Source organism: Tyto alba, unplaced genomic scaffold (genome assembly GCF_018691265.1).
Source record: "Tyto alba isolate M040663 unplaced genomic scaffold, T.alba_DEE_v4.0 Super-Scaffold_45, whole genome shotgun sequence".
In the NCBI taxonomy this organism is placed as follows: Eukaryota; Metazoa; Chordata; class Aves; order Strigiformes; family Tytonidae; genus Tyto; species Tyto alba.
The window spans coordinates 18,721,317-18,746,677 of NW_024881321.1; the positions used below are offsets into that span (position 1 = coordinate 18,721,317).

Below are 25,361 nucleotides of genomic sequence, written 5' to 3' on the forward strand. Positions count from 1 at the left end.
TTTCTGCAGAATTTTCCTTTGATGAAGTACTTTGTTTCTTCATGTTCACCTGTGTATTTGAATCCCTCTAGCTGACAAACAGCCCCATAGGTCTACAATGTATTTTTCTGTGGAAAATCCAAATGAGTGTAATATATTTCTTCCAAATAGTAATTTTCTTGTTTTTCTGTTTAAAGTCTGTAAAAGTATTTAATTTTGTTCAGCCCAGCCCTACTGCACTTGAAAAGTACAGCAAGCACAGAAGTATAAGAATTCACTGGTACTTTTAATTGATCTGGTATTTCTGCAAGGTGCCACCCTTTTCCACACCTCCTACCTCCTCCTTAAGTGACTCAGCCTCTGAAAAAGTCTCTTGACTTCAGACAGCTGGATGGGAAACGACAGTTCAGCTCTCTGTCTGCTTTGAGTGTACCTCACTTCCAGGTATCTCCAGGCTGACTTACCACACTGAGCCACGCTAGGACACTAACTTCTACTATACCTAGGTAAGGGTGTTTACTTTTCTGGTTTTATATACCATGTATCAAAAGTCCTACATTTTCAGTTGTTCTCTGATTTCTGAGTGTCCAACTACGGATCCCACTTCAAAAGATCTGATTTTCAAGAAGGGTGGAGGACTTGACTATGAAAATCCAGCTCTTAGGTGTTCAAATTTCCTGGACCTTTCTGAAATGTTCTCAATGTTCTCTTGGCCATAATATCTTAATTACTTCATTATACGCACTATATTGTTAATTGCAATTTATTTTAGTGCTATTAAAGACAAACTCTGTTCAGACCACTTTTCCTAGATGGTTGTTTTAATGCATTTTTTGCTCCTTGGCTTGCTTTATGGTTTCTTTATTCTTTCCTTGGAATTTTTATCTAAAATTAGAGAGTATTAAGATCTCATTTACTTGTATTTGCTTCAAGTATATGATTTTGAAAAAAAAATAGCAACAGTTTGCTTTTTTAAGAACAAGCTACTTGTGAAGTATCCAGAAATCATTTCCACCTTTGATAAAGCTATAACAAAAATACCTATTCTGCCTTGATACCATGACTTATCTGTACCATGAATGGAACCCATGTATAAACAGGAAGTGTTCTTCATTAAAAATATATCAAAATAAAAGGAACAAGTTGAATTAAAAAATCTAAAATTATCACCCATCTTCTACACTGTTGTTAAAACCCCCCACCATTTAAAACTGATCATATATTTCCAATTTGAAAACACATACACATTTGTGTTCTGACTTAGCAGCCGATTTTGTTAGTGACAATTCCAAAGCTTAATTTCTTTCAAAACAGAATCTTCTCCGCCCACGTCCTGAAAAACCAGTTCTGAGAGCTCTTTCTGCTACAAATAGATGAATGATTTCTGTTATACATTCACATGTTCTTTAGTCCTACATTGCCTGTTCTAACCTTCCCTGTTTTCTCTTTTACACATGTACACATGTTATTCCTATTCTCTGTGAGGGTTGTTATCAATTCTGTGGTCTAAAGTGTATAGAAAAATACTCACTTAAACACAATATATTACTTGCAGAAGTTTACAAATGTATTTTATGGCTATTGTTCTGATATGTAACTCTTGAAAAAAAAATCTCTATAGGAACATCTTTTTGTTGTTTTCTAATGTCTGTAAAATAAATGTAGTTATTTTTATGTATAGTTTTACGTGTAGTTTTCAGGAAAAAGACAAAAAGGCTAACTAACAGCCAAATAAAGAGAATCATGTTACTTATAATTTTGAAGTATATAAATGATACTTAAGTGTTTGTTTGTTAAGGTCTGAATACACACCTGGTACTGTGCTGAGTTAGCAACACCATTGTTCTTTCTGCTTCATGTCCTGACCTACAGTCTTGAGCTACAGCTTTGGATACCGGTGACAATTTTGGAGGGAAGAAATTGCAGCTTCAGTTATACGTACAGATCTGCACCTGACAGAATGGGCCTTTAGGGATATTTAGGAGCTCACATACTTGACTGAAATAGCAAGTTTGGAAATGTGAATGATGATTGTACAGCTTTGAGTGGCTCTAGCTGTGGCGGTGATTTGAAAAACAACCTTTACCTGCAATCACGAAATGAAGTCATGTTTAGAAATACAAATTCTTATTAGAGTTGAAATATAAGTAGCCAGATCTGACAGCCCAGTCACAGCACTTCTGATATTTGAGGAGAGAAATGATGGATGTAGAGAATAGCAAAATTGGTATTAACTTCCAAACCAAAAAGATTTCACCTTACACAATTATGAATGCCTGTCTAGAAGACCAATTGTAATGATGTGTCTCCCCAGTGCCTTATTTCTAAGGCTTGGAGATCTTTATCCTGTATCAAGTCAGAATTACTTTAATCAGTTGCTTGCTCACACATCTAAGTCTTACTATATTCAACAGAAATGATGGAGAAAAGAAAAAAGTTTGCTGACCTAACATAAAAGTTGTTAACTGAAGGCAGAGTAATACTGTGATGTGCTCTGAAACTGTGATTAAGTAGGATCAAATGTACTTTTGGTTAAAATGTCATATTCTCCACATTCATCTCATATAGATGAAAGACAAACCATGCAGTATAGCATTAACATTAACAATTCCTGTGGGAGGGGGAAAAAATAAAGCTGAAGTAAGCCTTCATTTTATTCTCTCACAAATAGTTATTCTATCCTAAATTTCCCCTAGACTATATTGAAAGCACAAAATATGTGGAAAATTAATTTCATTTCCCAACCTTTCATTAGATTTCTAATTGAATAATTGTAAAATTTTGAGCTCTGAGTACTCACAAGGTACTGAGCGTTCACCTTACTTCAGAGCAGAATAGTCCTTCAAGTAGATAGAATTTTTGGTGGAAATTTTCATATTTGAGATAAAGAAAGGAAGAAAAAAAGTATATATTTTCTTTTTCATATGGCAGATATTAGACCTTTTTGAAAAGCTGGAACTTTAAGGATGCATTGCAAACAGTAGTGAGCAAGCTGTGGCTATGGACAGCCACGTGTAAGACACTTGTTTGTTCCAGCTGGCATTTTATATGGACATGCCAGTCTCAGTGGCTTTTCTGCAATCCAGGCTGTTTTAGTAATGCAGCATGAGAAGCTGGAAGACAGGAAAATACTGAAAATTCCTTGTTTTAAACTAATTTTTCATCTACAACATAATCTATCACCCAGTTCATTAATAATAGTCTGAAGTTTGATATTTAAGCATCCACATTTGGCAATGCTTTATATGAAAAACTTCAGTATAAAACCAGATGTTTTGACTTTTCAGAAAAGAAGGCTCTCGACACTCGCTCAACATCTACTACATAGAATTAGTTATTATACAGTGGGATGACGTGGTACCTCTAGACTGTGGAAAGAACTATTGTTTATTGAAAGAAAAATACATATAAACTGAATATTTATAAACAAGGTCTTAATCACTGTCATAGCTAGAAGCCAAAGAACAAAGACATTTTTGCTTGTAACTAGTTCAGTCTGATGTGGAAAACATGATTCGTACAGGAAGTGCCTGTATTATTCTTATTTATTTTTTTTAAATACAGCAATGCATATATGTGAAACCTAATTACATAGAAAGCTACAGCCAAGAACAGAAGAAGGAAGGCAAGAGGACTCTATGTTGGGAGAATGGGTGTGTTCAGACCAGATGAAAACTAGAAGGTCTAGCTTTGATAATTTAAGGCAGGCCTGAGGTCTTCTGCTGATCAGTCACTGCAGGATGTGGAAAGGAGATGTAGAACGGTCGATATGGCTATTTGTTACAAAAATAGATTTGGAGACCCGTGCTGCTTTCTGAGTAACTTGCTAGCAGCTTGGAGTGGCAATTTGACTTTCCCTGAAGTCACATCTGAAGTTTTTTCTGGATTTCTTTGGGACTGTATTTGGATTTACCAAAAAATGGGGGAGAGTCTGAATCCAAGATTGGTATGTCTTAAAACTTTTTGGGAACTGCTCATTGAACTGGCTGGGGCAGTTTTAATTTTCTTTTAAAGTTTCCTGATGCTGTTTTTAAAATCAAATTACACTGGAGCTGCATTCCTGTTTGTTTTTGTTTTGCATTCCAGCTGAGTTGTTTTGCTTCAGTGGTTGAGATCTTATTAAGAATGCCTGAACATAATTTACTACTATATTATAATATACTGTACTGTACTGTATTATACTATACTACACTACTCTATACTATATTATAGAAGCCTATAACTTTTCTTTCTCATGATTTCATTTACAAAGTTAAAAATCTTTTTTTTTTAATCTCTCTTGAACTATGGGCTGAAGATAAGCAGTTCACTGACCTGTGTGAATAATGTGATGGTTCCAGATCTTTATGAGCTGAAGTTTTTAAACTAATGTGATCCCCACAACCTTCTGTCCATTCCCCTTTCCACATACACAGATACACATATAGTTCACAATAGTGAATACCAAGAAAAAAATGCTTTGATGAGTTGTATTCTGCCTCTTTATGCAAGATTCTTTTCATTTCTAAGATCTTGAAATTTAAATCTTACTCTGATGATTCTTGATTGTCTGTGCTAGAGATGAAAGTAGGATTTTTTTTTTAATTTGCATTTTAAATTTTAATGGATTAATCTTTAATATATAACTTGAAAGTTCAGAAGCAAGAAGTAAACCTTGAGGACAATATGGTAGTATTTTCTAAGACTAAAATGCCTGGGTTTAAGATTTCAGAATACCTGGCACATTTTCAGTGCTGACTGTAAAAGGGAGTGTGCCTGTATTCATTTATTCATACTACTTTTGGGCTCGGAGACGGGGTAGTAGCTTATTCTGGATGCTGTACGCATGTGCAATAGAAATGTTGTTTTGCCCTAAAAACATTAGAAAATGAATATAGGACAAGAAACAAAACACAGTTTTAATTAAATGGTGAAGGATGGAAGAAACATGCTTGCTGGACTTTCTTTTGTCATGAATGTATAAAAGCGGGAGTTGCAAACCCTCTTTCCCATTGTGTTTCAGGGTTTCAACGTCATTAATGCATTTGTAGTTATTCCATAGATTTTAAAGGCAAGCGTCAAAATGTATGGATTTTTTACTTTGGTGATAATTTATATTTCATAATAAATGTCTGAGGCTTTCATGTTTATTTTTAACAAAGGTGTACAATACTTTCTTGCCAGTTCTGTAAGAAATTTCAGTTTCCATTATGAATCCCTGGAAACGAAGGCTATAGTATAACATGAAGTCTATATATCTGTTTCCTGTAATTTTTAATGAAAAATATTTAAATTGCAAAATGTGTATTTTTAACAAGATATTCTAAGCCTTAGAATGACCACATTTGGTTTAATTTCCACAAAAGAAGGCTCCATTTTCAAAGTTTTATGATTCACTTCACTCAGGAAATGGCTTTAAAAGTCTTTATTAGAAAATAAATCCAAGCTCCTTCTATACAAAATACTGCTGCTTCTCCAAATGAAGAAGTGCCAACACTCATTGCTTGTGAAATATACAGAAATGTCAAGCTTCCTATTATTCCGGGACTTACTGAAATAAAAACCAGTATCAGATGTCCAGCTGTTGCTAAACTGAAAACATAAATAAATCAGAGTCCTCTCTATCATATTGTGACAGTTCAGTAAAATTTATATTAAGATTGGTTATTGTCTAAAACTGATTGTTTGATAACCCACATGAACAATTTCTAGGAAATTCAGTGTATATCTGCTTAAAACTTTATATCACTAATTTTGAAAGATACTTTATAACCTATTGCAAAATAAATAAGGCTCACCATAGCCCTGAGCATACTTTTATTGGGCGGGAACCAGATGCAGAAGTCACATGTTTTCTACACACACTGTGCCAATGCATGCTTGATACAAACAGCTAAGGTTAAAAGAAAGCAGTGTGGGACAGAGCCTACTAGTCAACATGCCAGAATTTTAAACTCTTTTAAACATCTGGAATTTCACAACTGGGTAAGATACATGTGGACTTTTTGACTCCAATATTATTTTTGTTTTTATTGCTTTAATTTCTAAAAAGATCTGTATTTGTTTACCTCCAGATTTTGGTTTCCTGCTTTCTTTTCTTGGTAATCATAAGCTTTTTTAGCAATCATCTGTCAGTAAAAAGATAGAAAAGAAATATATGCTCTGAGTGCAATTCATTGTATAATCCGCTAGTTTTATAAGTTTGTCAGTATTACTTTCAGTATTTTTGCTAAGCTTTTGCCAAAATTCAACATCTCACCTTCCATCAGTAAAGTTGTAGGCTCCAGTCTCTCAATGCACTCTGTCTTAGGTGAGTGAACAATATACTTTACACCTGCAAAAAAACCAGGACAACTGTGTCACTCAGAGAACCAGGAATGTTTATGATTTTTAATGACTGCTTCTGTCACAAAAACTGTTTTCCTGTGCTTCTGTAAATTTTAGCAGCCTGACCAGTGGAACTGGTTGGGAGCTTTCCAGCTTAATACTGCTTTCTTGGAAAATGCTGCTTTACAAAAAGAAAACCATTTGCTACAGAGGGTCAGTTTTGCCAAACTCTTAAATCAGTGTTAGGATTGATTTTTTTTCACTTAAGGGAGAATTTTTTGTCATTGAAATGACATTGTGTTCTGCTTGATTCTTTCTCTAGGAAAGCTGATATTCAGGATACAGTTTCGAAACATAGCATAAAATCTTCTGAGTGGCTCAACATGCAAATAATCACTTTTTTTTTTTTTTTTTTTTTTTTAAATCAGCAGTCTTGGAGGCTCATTTTTTAACCTGAATTGAGATAAGGGAATTCAGTGACTGGAAAACTGCTGCAGGGAAGAAGAACCGCCTCTGTCCTGGCCCCCCGCGTTAGCTGCAGGCCACTGAAGCGGCAGGACCTGTCAGCGGGGCTGGGTGAGCCCTTGTGTGCTCCAAGTGCTTCTCTGAGCCACGGGCTGATATCATCTTCCCATTAAGCTAATCACCTCACCCCATTCTTCATTACTCTGTCTTGCCCTCTGAAGGCTCTCACCACCCCACATGCTCTCAGGGAAGGAGCTCCCAACGAGGAAAAGGAGGGAGAAGCAGAGGGACAGGCAGAGACACAGAGCAGGAATACACAGTCATCACTAGGGAGGGGAAAAACACGGCTGTGCCTGAGCTTCCGTTCAAAGAGGGCTGCAGCTAACGCTAAGTCATTCCACCCCATCAGACTAAACTTGTGTGAGGAGGTGATCGAAGTGGCAACCAACTTAAATGGTCTTTGGGGCTGATTTCTAATCTCATCACCAACTGTCTCTTCTTTTTTCGTGTTTTCTTTTAGATTCCCACTGGAGGACACTACGCTGAACAAAATGTCAGCTTTCAGCATACGAAAACAGTCTCCTAATCAAAGTGGTAATACTGAGTATCCCTCATTTTCTGCTCTCAGGGCAATTAGAGGTTGGTGTAGGGGTCGTGTCCTTTCTAAGCATCACCATGCCCACCGCACAGCTCCCTCACAGGGCGTGCCACCACTCTTCTGCGGTGACAGGCTGTTTATTAGATTCACAACAGGACATGCTACAGAGGCAAAGCTAGTGGTGTTGTGCATAAGCATTTGCTGGCAGAGACTGAGGCCAAAACACCACAACGGGCAGTGTAGTGCGGGGGAGCCGGGGAGCCAGGCAGTGTGGTGCAAGATGGCGGTTCCCTTCGCGGAGGCCTGTGGTTGCTGTGGAAACCCCACAGGAGCACGGTGGATGGGAGGGCAGTGGGCAAACAGAGCGTCCACTGCTCTCAGCACCATCTCTTTGAATCACTCAAGGGAAATGAGGAGAAACGGAGGAAGATTAGAGTGGGGGAAGGGGGGAGAAAAGCTATTTAATCATTGTCAGATGAAGTTGTTTGTTCCTCTGGAGGGACAAAACTTGAGGAGGGCTGGATTTTGCTTTCTATGCAGAGAAATGACCAGAGGCAAACTGGAAACGTGATGAAGTTTTCCCTTTCCCTACAACCTACAAAATACTTCTAAAGGCTGAAAGGCTTTGAGGTGCATGAGGACCTGGTTTAGCAGGGACGTGCCAGGCCTAGGTACACCAAAATGACTGCAGCCATGGCAGGGAGCAGCTTGGCTCTACCATGTTAAGGACATAAACTTTTTCTTGCTAAAATAAGAAGACAATAAGCTCCATCTGCCTGCGCTCATGTAACATGAGCTGTTGTATCAGATCTATATTTAAGTTTTTAAATTGAAACTTGAGGGACAATTCATTAGACCAGAAATGAGTACTCTTCAGCAAACCCAAGGCTTCATACATCAGCAAATTACTTGTGATGTTTCTTGAAAAGGAAACACAACGTACATTCATTGGCTATTGCCTTCATAGGAGATTTCGCAAACCCTTGCTTGCACTAAGCAATTAAGAAAGACATTATTTCTGTGAAATCCAAGTGATTTTTGGGTAGGTGATAACAGTTTTTCTAAAATGCTGTTGGAAAAAAGCCAATATTGTACATGCAAGGTTAATTTTAAAAACTGAATATATGCTGAGTATTTCTTGAATATATAGAAATGCTTATGTTATGTTTGTGTCATTGAAGAGTGTTTCTTCAAGATTCAGAGGAGGTTATGTCTGACAGTAGAGCACAGATTAAAATGTATAGCAGATAGTTGAAAGCACCTTTGGCTAAAACTATTGGTATGAAAGGAATGCTGGGATCATTTCCACCCCTTGAACTGCCATCAGCTATCCTTTCTGTAGAGAAGTTTTATCTCTGGAATGCATATACTTGAACTCGTATTTTTCCTACTTTTGAAAATTAACTTTTTTTTTTTTTTAAATGCAAATGAGTGCACTAAATAAAAAATATCTAAATATTTATGAGAATGGGTAGGTACAGTTTTTGCTCTTTATCTTCATTCAAAACCTTGTTTTTTGAATATTACTATTTTTTTTCTATGTTCATTGCTACTATTATCAGTATATTCAAAACAGTAAATATTTAGAGCAAGTGCATTTAATATGGTGTTGTTTGCTAATTACAACTCTCTGTTCTTGACAGTGACAATGAGATAATGCTATTGTATAAACTGATGGAGGTCCTTCCTCTTCTCAGTTTTCAAGAAGTGTTTGTTAGATATTTTAATGAAGAGCTGGAGCTATGCAGGAGAGGCTGGCATTAATTTTTTGAACTCTTTAAAGTCCAATTTTAACAAATATTTTTAAGAGAAAAATGAGCTCAGTTAGCAGTAAACAGGCTGATGCAGAAATCATGCAGTGAGGATAGATGACTTTTAGTTCTTAATCTACCATGATTGTCAGCCACATTCTTATAAATCTCATCTTTGATATGCTTTTTCATTTCTTAATGGTCTCAAAGGACTCCATCTATGCTGCTCAAAAAAAGAAAGCCAAACCCTGGCACCAAGGCCAAGAGACAGCAACACACATCCGTGCTTTCACAGACATGGTTCTTAAATGCTTGTCACTTCTCTAGCAGCTCAGTCTTGGAAAGAACTAGTCCATCACAGATTTAGGGAATGTTTGCAACTAGACAAACAGGAATGATGAGTCCAATCCTTTAATTCTTTCATTGGCCATCTTTTATTTGGTGGTATGGACATATCTACAGGGAATTGCAACGTGTAAGAGCAGACACAGTTTGGATTACAGTCAGATATATGTTTTTAGACTGAATTTTACCTTTGTACTGCAGTGGTTTTCTTTTATGAGAAAAATATATTAAAAAAAATCAGTCTTGGCCATTGTCACTTAAAATAAATGTTTTCGTGCTTTATTATGATTTGGTCTTTCACTCACTGTAGCTTTTTGTCATTTTTCATGTTATAACTACAGCTGAAGTTCTTATATTAAAAGCAAGAACTACTGTTTCTTATAAATCATAGCAAAATGCCAAAACATAGCTCTGACAGATGATATAATACTGACTGCCTGTATTTTTCTGTGAAGTGTGATCTTTCTATACAAAATCTTTACAGTCAAATGTCCTTACTGAACACCAGATAGTGATGTCTCCTGAAATCTGGTGGTGTTGAACTCCTTTTGCGTGATTCCTCAGAGAGTGAGGAATTCACGGAGAAAATCATTAAGGTCTCTAAAAGAAAACCTGAGAAACAGTATTCTTCAACAATCAGTTTGTTGATTAATTGTGTGTGACTGACAAAGGTTTTGCATATTTAATTTTTTACCTTCTCTTGTCTGGGAACATTTGGGGCAAGTATCGCAATTAAAAAATTGAGTTTCTCTTTGGGATTCACTTCTAGTCTTCCATTTTAAAAGGCAATGATAAAATGGAATAGCAATATTCCCCGACACCTTAAATAGGCTGATGATCTGAAACTTAGGTGGGAACAAAAAGAACTGAGAATACTGGACTGTAGACATTTAATATTTTTTCTTGCTTCTGGGCCAAACTCCTCATAAAGCAAAACCAAAGGAGATGATAAACATCAGCTTTCTAATACAGTGAAGAACATATATGCTTACAAATCAAGTGAACATCAAATTGCTAGCTCCTCAATATAGTAAATATCAGCTTTGTTGGGCAAAGATATTCTAGGTTGTTTTTATAAATAAATAAAGCTTCCATGTTCATACAAGTGTGTGAGTGTGCATGTCTGTCCCTCCAAATAGCCTTTGAAATCATGCACCAATTTTATTAAAATTTGATGTAAAGATATTGATCTTAAAGGTATTACTTTTGTTAAAAGTTCAGTAAAAATCAGTAGCTGGTTAGAAAAGAGATTCTGTTCATTCAGTCACTGAGGAAAAAGCTTCAGAGGGAGTCTAGCCCTTTTGAGAAACCTGAAATTCCACACATGTTGGGCTGGATGTAGGTGGAGGACCATGTGATCAACTCAAGATTACCTTTCGTTCAAAATTTACATCCTGTCACACATCTGTAAATACAAAAACCACAGGCAACACCCCAGGAAAAATGATTCATTCGTTTGACTTTCCTGGAATTACTGTTGTATGTATATTTCATAATTCCTTTATCAGATCTGTGATATTTGTTTACATTAAAAATACAAGAAGCTGTTTCATATTAAGAATGAAACTGAATTTGGTTTGGTAAACAGGGCTTCTGCAATCCCTTCAAGGTTGAAGGGATTAAGCCACAAACTTTTAAAGAAAATGGTCTGCACTAAACAGAAGTGATAGCTTAAGTTTCGATCTACCTGTGCTAAACCTCTACATATTTCAGCATTTTTAATAGTACTTTAAGTTTCCAAAGTTATTACATACGTCCATTTTCAAGACATGTTTCTCTGCATTTGCAGATAATAAAAGTCCCTCCATTGCAATTAAAAGCAGACAACAGGCTACTCATGATATTAATAAACGACGGACCCTTTTGCAAGATAACAGCTGGATAAAGAAGAGGCCTGAAGAGGAAAGGTAAGAAAGATATGAGATACATTTCTTCTGTATTTAGTTCAATATGCCACGTGCATTTTCTTCCAGTGTCTGCTTTTTAATGAATGGTATCAACCAGAATTAAATTAATTCAATCAAATAATTATTAGTTGGTTATCTTGATGAGGTTTGATTGCCTTTTAGAAGTATTAGTTTGCTGGAGTTTCACTGACTATGTTTTTCATTGGGACCTCTGAGCACTGAGCATTTAGTGAGATGTCAGGCTTCTGCTCTACAAGAAAAATCCCACATTTCATATCTTTTGGTTGCAAGAATATGATCTGACTTCTTTTTATAACATGAAGATTATAAAACTTGGCAAGTTCTTTTAAGGAACTTAAGTCAGAATCAATTTAAATTTATTCTAATGCAAACTAAGACTTCTATTACAGTAAAAACTCTACCTTGAGACCAAGCCCTCATTATTTTGTCCATGAAGAGCACGTAGGAAGAGATAATCCTTACTCCAAATGTCTGAAGTCATCTAATGTAGAGATCTATAGCTGGTGTGGTTACAATGGTATTAGACAGCTGTGAAATCTGACCAAGGACAGAAATATTTTGCCAAGAAACATTTTTCTATATTTAATATTAATATTTTAACTAATCACTGTCTTTCTTTTGCTTGAAGTGCTGATGAAAACTATGGAAGGGCTGTGCTTAGTCAATACAAATCCCAAGACAGCCTACACAGGTACAGTAGAGTATCTGAATACCTTTCTAACAATATTGCCAAAGGAAACTGAGTATCCTTTTACTATATCCTGCTTATAGCAAGATCTTGCTATGTTCAATTTTAGTCTATACAGGTTTCCACTGTTAATCTGACTCCAATGTCAGTAATTGTTGAGTCTATCATTGCAATAGATGCAAGCTTGCGTTTGCTGGCATCTGGATGGTCTGAAATCCTGTATGATACCTTAATTCAAGACATATATTGTTTTATTGCTGATGAGTTGTTTAATAAAAGCAGTGACAAAAGTGGCATTTCTAACTTTTTTTATAACAGTAGCACAAATGAAAAGGAAGAACAGAAAGCAGTACTTGGACGATACAGGTCTGATACTACCTTAGACAGGTAGGGCTTTTTTCTGTATGTGTTGTATTTTGTGATTCTCATACCTATGAGAGCTCTTAAAAATGAAAGTATGAATGAAAGAAGTGGGTTTTTAAAATTTTGTTATTTATTAAGCGTCTAAGTGGAACACTTTGAATGATTTTTGCACAAGTGTTCAATGAGACCAATGGAAATGTGATTTGATAAAAGATTCTTCTGACATCTTGCTCTTCTCTTTCTATATCAACTCACGTGTATTCTTGTCTTGCTAAATGTAAGTATCTCTGCACAGATGATAACCACTGCTCCCCAGTTTTCTGCTTTTCATACTATAAATCAAAGTCCTATCTCCAATAGCTAAGCACAACATGGCTAAACCCATAGTTCTTTGCAAATCCTTGCTGCCACTTCTTACCATGATCAGTACAAATATCAGAATCATATGCTTATCATACAGGTGCTTCATTTGAATGTCATCTTCAGCATTGACCTCTGTTGAGTTAAGACATGACCATGCTTGTGTTTGCAGATTCTTTCTGCATTGCACCTTCAAAATTCAGCCCCCAATAACATCTGGTATCCACAACATGCTGAGGCTATGAGTACCAGCACTTAAATGCACACTGTGGAAAAAGTGTACTTGTTTGGTCGGATCTTAGCACTGCGTTATTTTGTTTGATGGCACCTATTTCTGTTGTACGAAACAAAAAATATTGTTACATAAAATTTACCTTCTCCATCAAAGTCTGGAACAGAATAGGCTACAGGGCTGTGTGACATCACCCCTCCATCAATTCTTCTACAGGCCAGTGAATCCTGCTGTATTTGGTCACTCATCACAAGGAAACCATTCTATAACTTCAATTTACCTATTGTGTATCTCTGTATCTTTTCTATTTCCATATTAGTCTTTTTGATTTAAGAGTCCAAACCTTCATACATGTATTTAAGGTGGGTGCACACCTCGTATATATAGAGGAGTATAACAATGGCTTCTGGTTCATTTGCTATTCCTTCCCTCATATTTCATAATATTGAATTTGCTCTTTTGAGTGCTGCTGAAAATTAAGCTTTCTTTTTCATAACATTATCTATATAATTCCAAGACCTCTTTCCTGAGTGATAATAGCTGGTTCAGAGATCAATTGTTTTTCTTGGCAGGCATTACTTTGCATCTAAGAAAAGTGAATGTCATCTGCCATTTTAGAAATCTGACATCTTAGCAGATAACTTCTGAAAGCCTTGCCAGTCGGCATTTGTTTTGACTATCATGAGTTAGTGTCATTGGCAAGCAACATCATCTCACTCTCCTTTTCCAGATAATTCATGAACATATGGAAAAAAACAGGTCTTATACAGATCCCTTCTCCCACTCTGAAAAATTGTCATCTTTCAAACTTTTGTTTCCTACTTTTTAACTAGATATTTATGCATGAAAGGACTTTCTCTATTTCTACATAGGAGGTCAGTTTATTTAAGAGCTCTTAAAGCAAATTTCTATTAAGCTCTTTGGAAAGTCAAGTAGAATATATCATCTATGTCACTGTTATCCACATACTCATTGACTTCAAAACAGTTTTTAAGGCTTGTTTTTCATGCATAGAAACCCTGATTACTAATTTAGATATCATAGGACAATTCTGGTTTCTACAGTGTTGCTGAACAGCATTGTTCTTTTGTACTCTATCTATGTCTCTTTGCTTTATGGTGATATTATTTCTGAATTATTTTAGCTTGTAAGCTGACAGGTTTTGTGTTTTCATATACACAAGTATCTAACATAAACGATTATTATGTAACAGATGACAGGAATATAAAGAAGGGATTATAGATGTGAATAAATGCTTCCATTAACTAATACAGAATATTTCCATAAAAGGAATGAATAATGATGGTTCTACCTTGAAATGATCACAATGAGGAAACTGAAGTCAAGTTATTTTCCCTCCCTCGTCACTGTTCTTCTCCAAACTGTGTAGTGTAGCCATTTCAGGATTAATCTGTACACACCCATTGCCATCAGGCATTTCTGTAAGGGATGACCACGTGTTCTGCATCTCCTCAAACCTGCAACCTAAGGCATAAAAGGGTGTGGTGATGTATTTTCTCTTAGCATCTTTTTGTAGCCTGCAGTCAAATTCAGTACTTCTGCTTCCTCTGTGAAAGATGTTCTCCATCAGGTACAATTCCCTTATTTTCTTATAAATTGCCTGGCAAGCACAAGTACAGAAATCTCCAAACTTAGAATAGACCAGTTTGCAGAACAGCTGTATTGTTTAGTTGCTTGTGTGAAAAAGAATCATTGATTTATTTTCCTGTTCAAAACTAAAAGACAGATTTGAAAATAGAGCATATTCCAGGAATGTAGAATAAAGTCTAAAGGACTGCTCCTAGTAGACCTGAGAAGAATCACCTTGGTACTGGAGATCTCTCAGACATGTTTACAGTATTATTGTAAGCTGTGTTGTTGATATGTAAAATATAGTAAAATAGTAGTCTTCTATCCTGCCAAAGGTCTTTAGGAGTTACCTTTTTTCAAGCTAGATATTGGAACATCTTTCTACAACTCTGCTTTGCATCTCTTCTGATCATGACTGTAATATTCCAAAATACAATGATTTAAAGAATCTGGATCTATCTGGATGAATGTATCTTCAATAGCTATTTTTCAAAATGGCAAATAGTCATTGAAATTCTAATTGCAAAAAAAAATAAAATCCAAAATAAAATGTTTGAGGGTAGGATTAATTTTGAGTTCTTCATCTCATGTGTAAATGTGACAGTGAAAACATACCTAAAAGCCATATTAAGTACAGCTTTTTGCTTCCTGATTACTGCCATATCCATGTTCCAATAATGTATTGTTTGATATTAATGTAGCCTAACTCAATATCTGTAAAATTTGAACATCAGTTTCAGTATGAAGGACCTGGGAGAAACATTGCAGATGACTACATGTGATTGCACCATCGGCTCCAAGCACTTACGTTGTTACCAGAAATCCATAGCTTGATGGCAGTAGGTGCATGTGCACTGGCATGCAGATCTGCTACACAACACAACTCAGACAACAATTGCATTGTGCAGACAATCACATACAGACTTTCTGGATGCAAGGAAAATTTTTATTTATCCCTTTATTTCTCTCTTATTAGCAACTAATTAAATATTTGACAAAAGATGACAGAAAATTTAAAAGTCAGATAGTGATGATGAAAATTACATTCACTAAGTCCAGAATAGCTTCCAGGAAGAATAAATCCTAACTGCATTTATAGAAGCTAGATCTGAAGAGATGGGACTGAAGCAAACAAGACACTTTCATTGTCTGCTTTATTAATAATCCAATCCTTTGGAACAGCAGAAATTATTAGAAAATTAACTGAGAGCAAATCAGAAACCACTGTCCGGTCATGGTATGAACCTGTTTTGCACATCTTGAACACTGTACACAGTATTTCGCTTATGTGAAGAAACTTCAACAGAACCAGAAAAAAATAAAGAAGAAGGTGAGAAAGGATAATCCTGGGGATGGAATAGCTTTCATATGGAGAATATCTAAAGAGACAAAGATTCCTCAGCTTGGAAAAGAGTGATTTAGGGAAATTGAGTAAGGAAGGAATATTTTCTGTTTCTTTCACTGTAAGAATGAGGAGATACTCTATAAAATGTTTAGGTAATAATTTCAAAGAAAAAAAAAAAAGAGAGAAAAAAAAAGAAAAAAAGACAAAAAAAAAAAAAAAAGAAATAAAGGAAAAAAAGAACATTTATTTTTCCCTTAATACATATATTAATTGTAGGAGTCACCACCACAAGATACCGTGGAGGCCAGAAACTTAAATTGATTCACAAAAGCATTAGATAGCTAAATGGATCATTGATCCAAAGGTGCCTCTTGGAGACAGCATTCTGGGTGCAAAGAGAGGACATTCTTTGATCGCTGCTTCTGATGAAGCTGGAAAGTTGTACAAAGAGCAGTTAATATTATACTTACCTGTCTTCTTTCACTTTTTTCAATGCATCTGCTACATTGGGCAGCAGTGGAGTAGGATAGCAGATGGACCCTTTAAGTCTTTAAAATGAGAAAATGCAGAACTATTTATTGTGCTGAAATTTGAAAATATGAAATAAAACGTGAAAGAAATGCTGGTTCATTGGACAGTTGTGAATTAGAACAAACTCATGTTTGCATCTGCAGTAATGCTAGCAAGTTTAGTGAGACCTCTAGTGATCTTCCGAGTAACTGTAACTGCCAGTCACCGTCACAAGCTCCCAGTGACATGAGATAGTTATTTGCACAATTAAATTCAAGATTTGAAAAAGACACAGAGCGCATGCTGGTGCAGCTTCCGTCCCAGAGATCCTCTGAAAGCTTTTTATCAAATACAACAGTATTCTGTGATACTTGACTGAAGGCAGGATACAAAATGCTTTGTACATAATATAGTTATAGGATTAATTTTTTTGTAGCTTCAGTTTATAGATGTTGTAGCTTCAGTTTATAGATTGAAATAGATAATTAAGTAATTTCTATATGTAAATATGTTGTAGCTCAAAATGTGTTTCAGCTGTTTTAACCAAATATTTAAGATAACCCTCTCAGGTTAGTATTTGTAACCTCTTTCGATGTACATCACTTTATACATGAGCTATTCAGAGTCCCCTTGTTCTTATTAAAAGGTGTTCCATCTATGGGAAGAAAGCTGAAATAAAATAAGTACTAAAACTGTTTCAGCTACGATAGCTACATGGTGCTTTCTGTGAAAATTCAGAAGGGTTTCAGGCAACAACTGTAGAATCCATAAAGGGCTTGAAAAATCACGTGCTTGTTCCTTAGCGTGACTTTCATGGATTAATGAAATCAATTCAAGTACAAGTAATCTAACTTCTTTGATAGATGTTATTCCTGTAGGTCACTACCATGCTTTATCAGGGATTTTACACCAGAGTATTTTCAAATCACATTGATCCCTTAAAGCTGTAAAGAAAATTAGACTGTTACATCTCTCAAGAGGTGGTGAGAGAGAGGGAATGGTGATAGTTTATGCACTGCTTGACTGAACATTGCTTTCTTTCTACTATCCTGGTCAAATTCACAGGAGTTGTAATAAACAAACAGTTAACAATAATGAGGCTTGATACAGTATATCAATTCTTGTTTGAACATAACCTTTTAAAACATTTTTTTACAGTGAACTACATAGACTCTTCAGCTATTAATGCACTAAATTGATATTAATTCAGCTTCGGTTTAAGAGTATTTTAATACGGGGGAATTTTTAATCTGTACACAAGGCAAAATGGTGCTCCATCATTTAACTTTATTGAAAGTGTTCTTTTTTTAAAAAAAAAGATCTTGAGTGTTATATTATAAATAATTTCTGTGTTTCTGACAGAATTCCAGACAGAAGTGATATTGAAAAAATAAATAAGTCCCCAACTCTGAATAATAAGCAAAGCAACAGGTATGAGTTTTGGAAACTATCATCTAAGTATTAGGTGTTATAATTTATTATGTATTACATATCATTTATCATGCATTATCATCTAAGTATTGTATATTATAATAACTTTTGAGTACATGTACATACCAAGAATATATAGAGAAATTATTTGTATAGCATATAGCCTAATAGTAGGCTTCATTTCACCACCTGAAATCTGGAATGCAGACATTTATATCTAGGTTATCACAGGCTCTTTTTATAGCCAGTGAGGAGAAAAAGGGTCTTTTGGAGGACAATTCATCTGATGTCTCTCAGATATTTTCTTTAGCATATGAAGAATTTTCCTTAAAAATGCCTATTTCTCCATACAGATTAAAAAAGAGACCAGCTCAGAGTACAGTTTTACTCAGCATAGCAATTATTTAAGAAACACGGTATTTTAAATACAAAAATAAAGAATGAATGTTTCAGAAAGTTCAGTGTGGGTATGTTCTAGAGCTCTACATCTCCCTGCATGAATTCTACCAAATATAATACGCATATCTGAGGAAAGACTACATGAAAATATTCTAATTAAGGTTTTCAGTGTAAAATGCTAAAGTGCCATTGAACGCTGTCAATGGAAAACTTGAATACCAAAAACATAAAAAATACTTTTTTGATAGACAGACAAACTGATTTTTCCAGTAGAAAGCTTTTATTTTGTCAGAAGGTCAGTGTTTTGTTTAAAACAGGTTGAAACTTATATTTAATTTAAAATAAGTTAGCACAAGATTTTTGACATGTTATTAAAAAAGCTGTTATGATTCAGAGATGGCCACTTTATATATGTAATATGACTACACAGATCTGAAAAATTATTTTCTAAAGAACTAATTGAAATTTTTGCTTAAAAAATGAAAGTCAGAAGCGCTCAGCCACCATATTTGTAAATGTAAAGGGATGAAGATATTGCTTTGTGCCTTCATCAATGTCAGTAGTGTTCTATCAGTAATAAATTACACAGAATATAGTTGCTGGTGAAGACTGAGCACAGCAATTAAATGTCATCTTGTGAAGTGCTGAAATATTACTCTGAAGAACAAATGAGTATCTCTGGCATTTAAAGTTCAAGGGAGGTCATTCTTTTAAAGTATGATTTTGAACCATTATGTTGTAAATCACAGTGATGATGACACGTGAAACATCATATAAATTGGATTTTATGTTAATTTGTCCAGAGATTATTTTTTAATAGACCCACTATGAATTCTGAAGTGGGACCTAAGTGAGACTTAGATGGTATATACTTTTTCCGGCCAGAGAGCAGTAAAATGAATTGTAAAGCTCCGTTCTTCAGTTATTCTCATTACATTAAGAATTGAAGAGGACAAGACAATAACTTTTTGATAAACTTTATGAGAAAAATCACTGGCTTGGAATTTATATAGTTAGGAGTATGAGGAATACTGGCTCCTTTTACAGGCATAACATAAAATAGAGCAGCATTGACATAATTCAATAAATCGCATAAAGTATGAAAAATAAGGATATTAATATTTTAGTGGCTAGAGACTGAAGTGTAGGTAAAGAAGTCAAGATTTTAAGAAGTCAAAAATTACTTTGGATATCAGATAAAACCACATCTGTTCTCTAAGCATCAGAATCCCTTAAGGTGTCTTAAATCTTGTATCCTTTGAGGTATTTCCAGAATTTCAGTTGGTATATATAAACATAGTCATACCATTTACCATAAACAGTTGTATCATTCTGATAGTAGAAATATGATTTCTTATAATTTTTTTTTTATCGTAAATGATGCACTTATTGAAGATTAATGAATTAAGTATATTTCATTAACAGACAATCTTGGACTCCTAATGCAGCATCCACAAACACTGCTGCAACTTCTCCAATCAAGAAAAAAAGGTATTCATTACCACCATTCCTTGGTTGCCGGAGGATACATAGCACTCTGTTAAACCTCAGTAATGTAGCACAATTACATAAAAAACATTACCAACTTTTTCCTCTAGCACACTCTAACTCCTCATCAAGCTTCAAGAATTAAACTTTCACATGCTCTGGCTTCTTCCATGGGAGTACTGTGCTGCAAAGCTGTTTCTGTAGAGCCAGTTTTGTGAGCCTTGGTGGACATAGCAAAACAGATGCTAATTCTTTGCCGCAGCCCCTAACTCAGTGAGTGTATGCCTTTCCAGTGTCAGAATTTAAAGCTTTGTAGCGCACTGTAATTGCGACCAGCTGAAATTTCTGATGCTGAACTTGACTCTGTGCTGTTGCAGTACATATGAACCACATAGTTCTACACATGATGCACAACTAGCTTTAAAAATTTGGATTTCAGGCAAGAATAAAAACAGGATGTAGAGAATATAATTATATTTTTAATTTAAAATGTAGGGCTGGTGATAGCCATATTTTTATGCATCCTTCCCAGCTTCAAATACTATCCATTTGTGATTTTCTCTTCCATATTTCATGAATAAAAATTGTGATCAGTTGAATTACGAAAGTATAAATTAAAAGGTCATCATTCTCATATTCAGCAGCTCTGCTTGTTAGTTGGAAGTTTATGCTGTTTCCAGCCCAGTAGTTCTCTTCAGGCTCTTTGAAGGTGTGAAAGGCCATCACTGAATCGCACTGTTTATGGTGCAATTGCTTCTTCCTTACAAACAGTTGCTGGATTGATAGTTTTGAGGGGAGAAAAACAAAACAAAACAAAACAAAAAAATGGTAGAACTAAAAGTGCTTGTGATGTTTATGTGAACTCTAAAACTCTAATACCAGCCTGAATGTGTTCCTTGTGTTGATACTTGACACCTTTTCCTTTGTGCATTCTATTCGGTTATTCTTCCCAAGAATGATCCATTGTACCATTCAGGTTGTAGAAAAGACCACCTAGAGTCAGAAAATTTTTTCACAACAATAATTAAAATTACTATGTTATTTCCAATTCCATTCAACTGCATGTAAAAAACAAATGGTCTAACAGTCTAAATACTAAATTCTAAAATTTCAAATCACTAATAATTTAAGTTCCAGGTATTTCTATATCACTTCTGATATTCTAACATTCACAGTATGTTGTTCAGCCCCGTACCATTAAACTAATACTCAAAAATTTATTTATTAACACTGTCAGGCAATCTTGGATGCCTCCTGCAGTTCCAAGTAGTAAGACCATGACAGAAACAGTGGAAACCAAATGGTAAGTACTGACGATTGACAGTTGTTTTCTAATTCTTGGCTAGAGCTGATTTGGGTAGTGATCCAACAGGGCAATTCTTTGAGGGCCTGAGTTTGATGAGTAAGACAGCATGGGGAGAGAAAGCGTCCCATGCCTAAATACTTGTTTGGGCTCTTAGCAGCTTGATGCCCAACATTAACTGAGGTCTGAGTACAGGAAGTTCCAGCAACTTAAGGTTATATAAGTACTCCCAAAATTTTTCTACAGTGTTTGTATGCTTTCTTCATGGTTTTGCTTTGGACTATTCCAGTCAGCTCTCCACAAGGCAATTCTGCTATAGAGTGACTAGTTATAAGGGCAGGAACCTATTGATGCCATAGGTTTGAAAGCCTGGGACTAACCCTGGGCCCTTTTGGTTAACTGTGGACAAAAACTCGAATTCTGCTTAGTTAGCTCTCAGTGAGGTGTCTAAGAAATAGTTTAAAAGAAAATCTCAGGCTAAAGTTACCTGCAGATTAATGTTTAATATTTATTTCTAAAGTAGTGGTTGCTTTCTGGCATATCAGAAATAGAACAGAGAACATTTCTTGTGCTCTCATCTAAAATCAGAATCTGGATGGTTTGAAATATTTATGAATTAACTTTTATGTTATTCTCTGCTTACGTCCCCTATTGGCTGCAGCATGGCCTTGTGCTTCCCTAATTTTAATCTGGAAAATTTCCAACATGACACTCATGCATATCGATGATGAAAATTAAACAGAAATGAATGGATAACTTGCAATGTTAGATGTAATTACTTGGTAGTCCATTGCCTAGGGAGTTTATGAATCTCTGTCACTGGAATACTTTAAGATGAATCCTTAAAACCAAATTTAGCAATTATTTTTAATCTTATTCTGTGTTTACTACTGTCCATCTCTTTGACCAAGATTAAAAAGTCATTCGCCATCCAGCAGAAAAATAGCTCCTAGATACTAAAGTTTATTTTCTTTTAAGTCAATGCTTACTAGATATTTTTAGAATGTCAACAATGATGAATTTATCTGGCTCCATTTCAGTAATCTCACTATGATTGTGGTAATTTTGAAACCACAGGATAGGATGAATCCTCTATATGGCATCTGCTTGGCTTCCAACAAAAAACTGGGATTCCTGTGTCCTTCTCAACACTAATTATCTAGTTACTACTCTACTCTCATAGTTCAGAGAAGACTGAAATACAGGCAGGCTTCTTCTTTCTGAAGCTTTCATGATCCTTCCTGGAGCATCTAACAACAATGTCGCCAAGGACAGTTGGTCAAACAATGATGAAAATTAAATAATTAATTTGTTTATCTTTTAAAAGTACTTTGAAGATGGGAGAGCTATTTCAAATTGTGAATATTACTGTAACTAATAATAGTCACCAAAGGAAAGCCTTTTACTCACTTATGAGTTTCAGGAAATAAAGGTCTATGCACAGATGCTAATAACCACCATTTTTAAAGGTCACTATCAGTCTTAAAGATGAGTGGAGCAAAGATCTGTGTCTTTTCTTCAAATATGAGAATAGCTGATTGTTCTGCTATTCCCAGGGAGTTCAGCAGTCATGGCTTTGTGGGTTTTTTTGGTCAGGGTTTATTATTTACTTGCCTTTTCTCATTCTGAGACCTGATTGTAGCCTTCTGTACTCAAGCATGACATGTAAATTTCTGGAGTGCTTTGCCTCACGTCCAGGCTGATTAAGCACACTTTACAGGACACTTAAAAGAAATTGCAATTGAAGCTAAAATATAAGCAGCTCACTGTAATTGAATTGTGTGCTGCAAACAAAACACTATTGATCAGAGTGATTGACTGGAGAATGTTAACTGAAGAATTGTCTTAGTAACATATAAAGAATATGATTAGAATTTAGTATTATGTTAGTTTAGCTAAGCAGGTTATGTTCCCCATTAAGAAACAAAGGAAAATAATGTATTGGAAGGAAAAAAAAAGTAAAATTGTTGTTGATTGATCTAAAATCTTGCAAAGTGCTTCAATGCTAGCATTTTGCTACTTGGTTTCTGAAATGTTTAATCTTTTCATTCTCTAGGACCACTTCTGAAAATTCAGAGGCTCCAACAATGTATGTCTTGCTTTCTTTGCTTCTTAGATTCAGAAATGCAACATACTCCTGTGCACAACCCTATTTTACATTTATTTATAATGCAAAGTTTGTATACTTTCCCTGGGAAGGTTCCTCCATGGTCAGTGTCACAGAAGCACATCAAAAAGACTTCCTTCCTTGCAGAAATGTAATTATTTGCACATAGCTTAGAACATTTCATTGGATATTTATTCAAACTGAAAAACCAACTGTAGCTGCATAAAAAATTAAAAACTGCTTCACAATTTTAGTTCCACAGTTACATATGTTGCTAATGCAAATGCTCCTTTAAATTAAACTGCTGCTTTAAAGAGAGAGTGAAAAACAGCATTAGCAAAGTGAAGAAGAAAGTAACAAATTAAAAAGCTCTGCACATGCAATGGCTTGTAATAGAAGACATTGACATAAGATGGATTGATGTAAAGTACTCTAAATTTATTTGAGTGGCTGAAAATGTTGCTCTAATTTTAGAAATAAATTTATTACATTAATTCATTAATTAAATGTACATTTCACATCATCTAAGTAGGGAAAAGATTACTTAACCAACCTGTAATTTCATGACTTATAATTAAGACAGCTTGTCATGGTTTAGTTGCCATCCTAAAAGAAACATTCTCTAAAGAAGCATGTAACTCTCATGTCAAACTGTATCACCCACCTTCTCCCTTTCCTATAATTTCTTATCATTTCAGTATTCCTGTAGTGACCAATCTGACTGTTCACACAAGTAAATAAAAATAAGAAATTGTAATTGAGTACTTATTTAGTTTTTAGAAAAATCAGTACTTTGCTAAATAAGTAAAATATTCATCTTTACTAAATAAGTAAAACGTACTTAGTAGGTAGTAGAAAAGTATTTAAAAGTTCCTTTATTACTAAAATAATTTTGAAACAGTAAAGAAACTCCACTTTCTTACTATATTCATACAAGCAAAACATCTAGTCTTGGAATACTAATTTTCAAAAGGCTGAGTGGATGGAGTAATCTAGTGAACTAAAGCATAACATAACTCTTTATGTGCAATATATATATTATATAGATATATATATAAATTCTTTATAGATATATTTAAAGAAAAAAAAAAAAACTAAAAAAGTTTCTCAAAGAAAATCCAAACTCACTGTGGTTACGCTTGTAAGAAATATATCTACAATGATTAACCCATTGAAATGATATAACGTATTTCCAGATCTCTTCTTGTGCCTTAAGTGTGTTTTCACCATTCTTATTGCAGGACTGCCTTTCCATCAGAACAGGTGACCCCCCAGAAATCAAAGACTGATATGGACGATCAAGCTACAGCAAGGTAACATAAGCAGATATAATCAAAACAATGCTTTGAAAAACATTGATATGTGAGATACTGTATTAAGTACTCAATTTGTTTGATTTCCACATTTAATATCTCATTTGGATATGTTGTGTGATAAATGCAGCATTTATCTAGTCCTAACAATTGGCCCAGAAGTACAAACTTTGCGCTCCATCCCACTGACTTGCTAAGATATCTCAGATGATTAATTTTTTATTCTCTCAGTCTGTCTAGCCTACATCTTTAAGAGAAGAATATAGATAGTTGCTGCAAATGTTTGGAAACAGATGAATTGCAGTAGTACGGATTACATAGTAGTTTTTCTTTGGTCTTCAATAATCTGGAGGAGAGGTAATATCTACACACTGCTATGTATATGTATAAAAAACCCCAAACTTGTGCACTGTAGTGTTAACATTTTAAATAGTAAAAACCCAACATGCCTCATTTAATGTGACAAAATTAGTATGTTTAAACAGATGGACTTGTTCTTGTGGTATGAGTTAGATGGCATATGTACTAATGTATCTTGGAAAATGTACAGATTACCATGAATACTATTGGTGGAAAAGACATAGAATTTTTTTTTTTTAACTGAAATTCCAGCTAATTGTAACGTTCTCTACTGATGGAGATGTTACATTTTCCAAAACAATCAGCAATAACCATGCAAAAAAATTGACTCTGTGACCTTGACCAGAATAAAATGCTTGAATATGCAATTAAAAAGTGAGTGAATTGGTAGTAGATTTCTAGGTATGCAAAGAGAATTACAGTATCTCATTTTTTAGTTTTTACCTGGAAATATTAAATGGTGTGGACACTAAAAATAGTTTAAATTAGCTCACTTTATT

The 25,361-nt window shown here is 34.9% G+C and overlaps 1 protein-coding gene across 2 annotated transcripts in view; it reads left to right on the top strand.

The window, feature by feature from the left end:
• Positions 1 to 369: 369 nt before the first annotated feature.
• SCEL (sciellin) overlaps positions 370 to 25,361 on the top strand; it is a 50,359-nt gene continuing 25,367 nt past the window's right edge. Inside the window, exons 1-10 of one of the 2 annotated variants that reach the window (XM_042806180.1) lie at positions 370 to 485; positions 7,271 to 7,344; positions 11,234 to 11,351; positions 12,001 to 12,063; positions 12,379 to 12,447; positions 17,823 to 17,891; positions 19,716 to 19,781; positions 21,016 to 21,081; positions 23,138 to 23,170; positions 24,430 to 24,501. In XM_042806180.1, the coding sequence (XP_042662114.1) occupies positions 7,302 to 7,344; positions 11,234 to 11,351; positions 12,001 to 12,063; positions 12,379 to 12,447; positions 17,823 to 17,891; positions 19,716 to 19,781; positions 21,016 to 21,081; positions 23,138 to 23,170; positions 24,430 to 24,501 (599 nt within the window). In that variant the 5' untranslated portion in view covers positions 370 to 485; positions 7,271 to 7,301. The remainder of the gene's footprint in view (positions 486 to 7,270; positions 7,345 to 11,233; positions 11,352 to 12,000; positions 12,064 to 12,378; positions 12,448 to 17,822; positions 17,892 to 19,715; positions 19,782 to 21,015; positions 21,082 to 23,137; positions 23,171 to 24,429; positions 24,502 to 25,361) is intronic. The other variant, XM_042806181.1, reaches the window with a different exon arrangement.